Here is an 8,812-nt window from a genome sequence, read left to right on the forward strand (position 1 = left end):
TTAAATCTGTTGTACATTTGGTCAGAGTCTCAGTGTGAGCTCTGCATTATTATTATTATTATTATTATTATTATACAGGATTTATATATTATTATTATACAGGATTTATATATTATTATTATTATACAGGATTTATATATTATTATTATACAGGATTTATATGACGCCAACAGTTTGCTCAGCGCTTTACAATATAACGCGAGAAAATACAGCAACAATACAGTTCAATACAAGATGGTTAGGTGGGCCCTGATCCTGGGAGCTTACAACATGATGGCCAGGCAATTAGCATTTACTAAGGGCTTATGTACACGGGGCGTTTGTAAAACTCTTCTGAACAATGGAAACTGACTGCTGGAAAACGCAGGTTAAAAAACGTCAGTTTGCATACCGCGTTTATGCGCGTTTAGAAGCATTTGCATTCAGAAGTGTTTTTAAACAATAACCTCAGGAGACCTTCCAAAATGCCCAGAATGCACTAAAAAATATTAAATAATTAACTATTTCAGACATTTTTAGAGAAATAGAGAGAGCAGAAGCAGAGAGAGCAGTATGTGTTGAGATGACCTGTCTTTTCTGGTTGTATTCACTATGGATCCCATCATGAGCATAATGCGGCGCGTTCTACCATTTATTCCTTCACATGAAACCTGCAACTGAGTGCGCTGGTGTACCGGGTCCATTTAAACACATGGAAAACGCTTTGCATGCATTTCTGATGATGAAAAAAGGCTCTGGAGAGCATCTGGATATGGAACAGTTAAAAAACGCTTATAAACGCGGTTAACCGTGGGAATGTGAGTTCCCACTAGGCCAAGGTGTGATTCCAGTCTAAGATGTACAATATAAGTCACGAGTAAAGTGACAATAAACTCTTTTTTTTTTTAAATTGTATGTACTTTTAATGTAAAAAGTCCCTTCAATTGCTCTCAGCCTCTCTCCAAATCTTTTGCTGCGCTGAGAGGGTGGCTATGTTCGTTCTCCATTGTCTCACTGTGTGTAGGAAGATAGCCACCCTCTTTTGCTCACTCCCGAGATGGCCTATGGACTGGGATTTGTAGAAGGTATAGGGTAGTGAACATGACCGCAAATAATGTGCACTGCTTGTTCCAAACAAATGCAAGTGAAAGGGAAAAGGAGAGATTCAAGAGCTCACAGATATTACTAGGAGGCTGTAAAATACAGAAATCAACAATGTAATGAAAAATAGATTACAGTGCCATTAAATATTGGATGTGCATGGATTATTCTGGAGCAGGGGCGGACTGACAACTCATGGGGCCCCCGGGCAATAGGGGATCATGGGGCCCCTGTGTCCTTGCCCAAACTCAAAAAAGCCTATGAAAAAGGTACCAGGGGCATCTCATGGGGCCCCCTACTGACCCCGGGCCCTCGGGCAGTGCCCGAGTTTCCAAATGGTCAGTCCGCCCCTGTTCTGGAGAATAAGGATTAGGTGTCACTTTAATGAACGAGGTCCATTTATTCTGCACTGGCTGAAAGTACATTCCCCCCAATGTCTGGCCAGGAGCAGGATAAAATTAAAGTGTATGTAAACCATAAGAATGAACTTCTTGTTTTTTTTGTCCTGTTTGGTGTTGTCAAAATGCAATTGAAATTGTTTTGTTAACAAATGCAAAAAAATGATCCTGCCAGAAATCTAGTGAGCTGATAGCGTCCTGCGCTCTCTGCCTTTGCTGTACTCTTTTTTATTGTTTAGCTATCTCTAAGGACTACAGAACCCCTTCAGAAGAGGAGAGGGGGAGGTTATTGTAGATATGTCCTTGGGTGACAATGCTGCTTCTCCACAGTACAGTGAGTAAGTGTTGCCATCCTAGGATTGGAAGGGTGTTTCTGGCAGGATCACCCATTGAAAATAAAGGGAATAAAGCCTATAAAAAAGAAAACTAATGCCGCCACTAAATCTAAAGGCTGGTAAGCTGCAGTTTTTCATTTTTGTTCTTTGGTCTCTCTCTCTGTCTATATACAGTATATATATATATATATATATATATATACACAGACACACACTATATTGCCAAAAGTATTGGGCCGCCTGCCTTTACACGCACATGAACTTTAATGGCATCCCAGTCTAATGCCGGTCATACATGGTTCGAATTCCAAACAATTTTTTGTCCGAAAAAACAAAAACTTTGTTCCCTCGATAATCCAATGGGGCCATCAATGATTTCAAAAATCGGCCTACCAAGTCATAAAGTTCACCGCATTTAACAGGCGAAACTTCTGTTTCTTCCAGGTCATGGCTCATGCGCATATTCTTTTTGTAAAAACGATCGTACGATTTGACCATCATTGCTTCAGTCGTTTTTCACGAATTTTCAAACATGCCCGATCACCGAAAAGGGGAGGAACCATAAAAATCGGCCGGTGCCAGTGACCCACTGACAGAGCAAAAATCGGACGATTATTCTTAGGTCCGCTTTTCGGACAAAAAATTGGTTGAATTTTGACCCATGTATGGCCGGCCTTAGTCCGTAGGGTTCAATATTGTGTTGGCCCCGCCCTTTGCAGCTATAACAGCTTCAACTCTTCTGGGAAGGCCGTCCACAAGGTTTAGGAGGGTGTCTATGGGAAGGTTGGACCATTCTTCCAGAAGCACATTTGTGAGGTCAGGCACTGATATCGGGCAAGAAGCCCTGGAGACTCCTGCACACTGTGCGCTTCAGCATGCGCTGACCTCGCTCTGTCATGTGACGTGGCCTACCACTTGGTGGCTGAGTTGCTGTTGTTCCCAGTTGCTTCCACTTTGTTATAATCCCACTAATAGTTGAGCGTGGAATATTTAGTAGCCAGGAAATGTCACGGATGGACTTATTGCACAGGTGGCAACCTATCACGGGACCAGGGGCGGACTGACCATTTGGAAACTCAGGCACTGCCCGAGGGCCCGGGGTCAGTAGGTGGCCCCATGAGATGCCCCTGGTACCTTTCATAGGAATTTTTGGGTATGGTTTGAGTGTGGGCGTGGACACAGGGGCCCCATGATCCCCTATTGCCCGGGTCCCATGAGTTTTCAGTCCGCCCCCGTGCGGGACCACGCTTTGAGTCATTGAGCTCCTGAGAGCGACCCATTCTTTCACAAATGTTTGTAGAAGCAGTCTGCATGCCTAGGGGATGATTTTATACACCTGTGGCCATGGAGGTGATTGGAACACCTGAATCCAATGATTTAGAGGGGGTAGGGCAATACGTTTGGCAACATATTGTATCTAGTTTTCTTTTTGTTAAATTATAGACTCCCTAGGGAAAATATACATCCACTCACAACAGAGCATGATCATAAACGTAAGCAACTATTTGAAAATTTGAAGTACATAGGCCATCTGGCTCCTGGGATTGGTCCATCCAGGGGCGGACTGACCATTTGGAAACTCGGGCATTGCCCGAGGGCCCAGGGTCAGTAGGTGGCCCCATGAGATGCCCCTGGTACCTTTCATAGGAATTTTTGGGTATGGTTTGAGTGTGGGTGTGGACACAGGGGCCCCATGATCCCCTATTGCCCGGGTCCCATGAGTTTTCAGTCCGCCCCCGTGCGGGACCACGCTTTGAGTCATTGAGCTCCTGAGAGCGACCCATTCTTTCACAAATGTTTGTAGAAGCAGTCTGCATGCCTAGGGGATGATTTTATACACCTGTGGCCATGGAGGTGATTGGAACACCTGAATCCAATGATTTAGAGGGGGTAGGGCAATACGTTTGGCAACATATTGTATCTAGTTTTCTTTTTGTTAAATTATAGACTCCCTAGGGAAAATATACATCCACTCACAACAGAGCATGATCATAAACGTAAGCAACTATTTGAAAATTTGAAGTACATAGGCCATCTGGCTCCTGGGATTGGTCCATCCAGGGGCGGACTGACCATTTGGAAACTCGGGCATTGCCCGAGGGCCCAGGGTCAGTAGGGGGCCCCATGAGATGCCCCTGGTACCTTTTTCATAGGCTTTTTTGAGTTTGGGCAAGGACACAGGGGCCATGATCCCCTATTGCCCGGGGGCCCCATGAGTTGTCATTCCGCCCCTGGGTCCTTCCCCTATATTTTCTTCCACACTGCGCTAATCCATTATTTTTCTCCCCTCCCAGGTATCTTCTGTCCCTTGGAGCGCAAAAAGATGTTGTGAACAGTGAAGGGGAGACGCCATCCGAGCTCATAGACTCTGACTGTGAGGAGTTAGTGCAGATCTTCTCGACGAAGGAGGGCGACTGATGAACCCTTACAGCTGACTGCCAACCCCAGCAGGGGTGCATTTTTGAATCGTGCTGCCCCCTGGTGGGAGCTGGTGAGCACACAGACTGCAGCGGTTTCTTCCAGAGCTCTTGCCCACTTAACCCAACTCACTCCCCAGCAGACACGTCTGCTACAACCACAAACGTGCCACCTAGGATGGGGAAGGTGACCCAGCAGCAAGAGTGTGTGTATCATAAGTCTTCAAAAGTCTTTAAGTAAATAAAAGCATGTGTGGATTCATTATGGCAGCCGGGGGTGACCCCGCCAGTGACCCACTCATTGGTATAACTGGTTTGTGACTGTGCAGTCAAGAAGCCCTGTCTGAAAGAGGACAATAAGTTACCAAAGAAGGGAAAAGTGTTAACTGATTTCCCTGTAAATGAGGCAATGTAGTTTTGTCTACTAAGGTTTTTTTTTTCCGAATGTACATATCTTTATACAAAATTGTGGGTGTAACTAAGCAGTGTATTATTTTATAACTGTACATTTACAGAACAGCTTTTGTTAGATAAAATACATGCATAATGAAAAAAAAATTATAAAAACCAAAAAAACCCTGCAGAATTGAAATATAAATGCTGACTAAAATGGTGGTTTATGTGCCTATGTGGCACTTATTTTATCTTTTGATGGTGACAACTTTGTGCAGTTACTACGCACTAGACTGACAAGTTTCAATGAGCTTACTTGGTTTTAAAGAATAATTCTAGGCATTGGCATGTTATACATAGTTATATTGGTCCAGCTTGAATCAAAGTAACTACAGGGGTTAGACAAAATTACAGACACACCAAGAAAAAGAAAAAAAAATGTTACCTAATATGGTGTTGGAGCGCTTAATTTTTGAAAGTGACAAATGCATATAAGGTGAAGCGCAAAATTATTGAGCGCTAAAGTGACCACAACACATAGAGTGTATCGTCAAATGTTGACGAGGTAATTAGTGACCAGGGGAGAACTGACCATTTGGAAACTCGGACACTGCCCGAGGGCCCGGGTCAGTAGGGGGCCTCATGAAATGCCCCTGGTACCTTTTTCATAGGCTTTTTTCAGTTTGGACAAGGACACAGGGGCCCCATGATCCCCTATTGCCCGGGGGCCCCATGAGTTATCAGTCCTGTTAGTGACTGGAATTTCAATAGTGACAGTAGTGAATAATTTCAAACAAATAATTGCAGTGATACACTTGTAAATATTGATGAATAAATCTGAATAAATATAAAGATGAATAAATATAAATATAATATAAATAAAAAAATAAATATATAAATAAAAATAGATATAAATTAAAATATATAATAAATTTATATAAATATAAATAAAAGTGTTCCGTTAAATCTCCGTGCATGTGACTCCATGATAAGGGTTTGTAGTATGATTGCACTCCTAAGGGAGGAGCCTTGCCGCTCCGACGTCACGGCGCCGAGGCCACATGGAAGGCCGGCGGCCATCTTTGTAAGTGTGCTACCAATACTGATGTACCCACGTGGATGTTTCTTCTCTTAAATAAAAATACTACACTATCAGTACTCCCGTTTGTGGTTTGTATTTGCGAGCCATTTCATTTCAAGGTGGAGCATATCCTTTTTGGCACCCTTTATCCTTGGTGGAGAGGTACTAGCGGAGCTGTTCCTGTGTGCTGTGAGGGTCCAGTGAGTGAGGTCTGGAGTTATTCCCTGTATGCTGTCAGTGTGCCAGCGGAGTTCCTTTCCTGAGCCCAGATGTTCGCCGGGGATAAATTGGATATGATTACATGCGCAATATCATTGCACTTCTGGTGAGTGCAATCATACTACAAACCCTTATCATGGAGTCACAAGCACGGAGATTTAACGGAACACTTTGGACCAGGGGTGGACTGACAACTCATGGGGCCCCCCGGGCAATAGGGGATCATGGGGCCCCTGTGTCCTTGCCCAAACTCAAAAAAGCCTATGAAAAAGGTACCAGGGGCATCTCATGGGGCCCCCTACGGACCCCGGGCCCTCGGGCAGTGCCCGAGTTTCCAAATGGTCAGTCCGCCCCTGCTTTGGACTTATATTTATTCATCTTTATATTTATTCAGATTTATTCATCAATATTTACAAATGTATCACTGCAATTATTTGTTTGAAATTATTCACCACTATCACTATTGGAAATTCCAGTCACTAATAATCTCATCAACATTTGACGATACACTATATGTGTTGTGGTCACTTTAGCACTCAATAATTTTGTGCTTCACCTTATATGCATTTGTCACTTTCAAAAATTAAGTGCTGAATTATTTATTTATTTTGTCACATTTGAGGATATAAGGGTTCATCCTTAATGCTAGCTGCTTGAAATAATCATTATCTATAATTGTTATCTATTTTATTAATATGGTGTTGGACTTTGAACCTTTGGCTTCCAAGACGGCCTGAATTCTCCTGGGAATTGACAAATATAAGTCTTGGATGATGGAAAATGGGATCTGATACACTCTTCATGCAAAAATTGTTCCAGGTTTTGCAGAGATTGCGGAGGCAGAAAATGAACCTGAACCTCATTCTCCAAAATTGACACAGTGATATTGAGATCCGGCAACTGTGGCACCCGGGAAAGGTGGGAGACTTCGTCTGCTTGCTCGTCATAATTTGGAAACACCAGCTGTGTGAGTCGGAGCATTATCATCTTGACAAATGCCGCTGTCTTCGGGAAACAATGTCTGCATCATGGGGTTCAGGTGGTTGGCCAAAATTTGTACATAGTTGCTGGCAGTGACTCTACCTTTCAAGGTGATGATGGGGCCTGTAGAATACCAAGATATGGCTGCCCAAACCATGATTGTGCCACCACCTTGCTTTTCAATTGGCACAAAATAGTCCTGGTTGTAAACTTGGGATGACGTTCCTCACAAATAAACACGTCCGGTGGTTGGGACCATATTACAGTCTTCCATTGTTCGATAATCTATGATTTATGGGTGTTGCACCACTCTCTCCTCTTCCGAGCATTAATATCGGTCACTAGTGGTTTGGCAATTGCAGCTTGTCTGTGAATATTTTTGTTATGGGGTTTCCTCCGCAGTTTTTGTGGACACAGGCTTTGGAAGACTGAGATTGAGCTCTGCAGTTACACTTTTGCAGCACTTGTTTTCTTATCCTGGGTCACAATTCTGCACAATGTCCTTCTTCCTTCTCTCTCTTTCGGTCAATTGACCATGTTGACCGCACTTATGCATATCAGACAAAGTTTTCCCAGAATCTGTATATGCCCTCATAATCTTTGATCCTGTACCTTGCAACACGGCAAATAAATTGGCAACTACAGTCACAGAGGCACCAGCTATGCGGCACCAAGAATTTGCCCTCTTTGAAGCTCAGTAAGCTCTGACATGACTCTGTATTACTAGCAGCACACGCAGTGAATGATGAAAGTGAGGCTTCCCACCTGTTAGCTAGGTGTCTCATCACACAGCGGAAGCAAAAGAATGTTACATCACTTTCAATGCTATACATGTTGTCACTTTCACGCCTGCAAATCATGTAGTGTTTTCATATTTTTGTCCAGCCCCTGCATGTATATGAAATACTTGGCCAATGTCCCTGGAAGAGGACACCACTGTTCCAGTGATCTCCACTTGATTCTGGGTCCCTTGCTGAGCAGTTGGCCTAATGCATTGTGAATATAGAAGGTTGGCAGCTCCACATGGGTGCAATTCAGAGAATGCTTTGCATCCTCTGAATGGATGCAAAGCATTTTCTGATTGGATGAGGAGGGGAGCATACATCATCGCCCCGCCTCTCTACATAGATTAGAGAATGCTTAGCATCCATTCAGAAAATGCAAAATTGTCTGTGCTGAGCGGCTCACCAGCAGTGTTCACAATGAAAGAGAGTGACCACTTGGTGCAGGAAGCAAGCGGAGATCACTGGAGTAACGGTGTCTATCTATTTCAGTGATTTTCAGCTTCCAGGCGGATTGAATTGATATGTCATATATATAGTTCTATTGATTCAATCTGGACCAGTGTAACTATATATAACATGCCAATGCCTGGAATTATTCTTTAATACATTTTGTTGCTACAAATCATAGACATTGTTTCCTACTGTTTGTTTTCTTATGTTTTTTGCCGTGACAATGTTAAACAAAAAAAGTTGTACAAATGTAAACCTGTGGCATCCCCAAAACGATTAAACTGACACGATCCCAGCAAAACAGGTAATACTAGGTGTTTGCTACTACCTTTAAATTTGTCAAAAGCTTCTTTTGTGTTCAAGGGGTGCCCAAAAACTGAGAGACAGTCCATGAAGCATCTGATTTGATCCACTGAGGACATACTGTGAGTGCAGTCACCAAGGCACTGTGTACTTACAGTGTAACAGTGCAGAGAGCAGCATTGATGTCACGTCTGCTTCATTGCTGACCACCCAGCGCTGGAGAAGGGGTGGAGGAAGAACCTGCTTGGCACATGGTTGGCCTGAAGGCACCTGAAAGAGGTAGGTTTAGAAAGAAACAAAGGAAAAAATAGTGCCATGGGGGTCAATTATAGGTACAGCCCAGAGATGGACTTTAATAGTGCCTACTTTA

General features: G+C 43.3%; 1 protein-coding gene across 1 annotated transcript in view; it reads left to right on the top strand.

Annotated features, from left to right (window-relative positions):
- The window catches only part of PPP1R27 (protein phosphatase 1 regulatory subunit 27), a 48,856-nt gene extending 40,382 nt beyond the window's left edge, over positions 1-8,474 (top strand). The window contains exon 3 of the mRNA XM_089657511.1: positions 4,108-8,474. Coding sequence (XP_089513637.1) covers positions 4,108-4,231 — 124 coding nt within the window. The 3' untranslated portion in view covers positions 4,232-8,474. The remainder of the gene's footprint in view (positions 1-4,107) is intronic.
- Positions 8,475-8,812: the final 338 nt, after the last annotated feature.

This window comes from Staurois parvus, unplaced genomic scaffold, assembly GCF_062004578.1.
Source record: "Staurois parvus isolate SC_StPar_1 unplaced genomic scaffold, SC_StPar_1.0 ptg001008l, whole genome shotgun sequence".
Lineage (NCBI taxonomy): Eukaryota > Metazoa > Chordata > Amphibia > Anura > Ranidae > Staurois > Staurois parvus.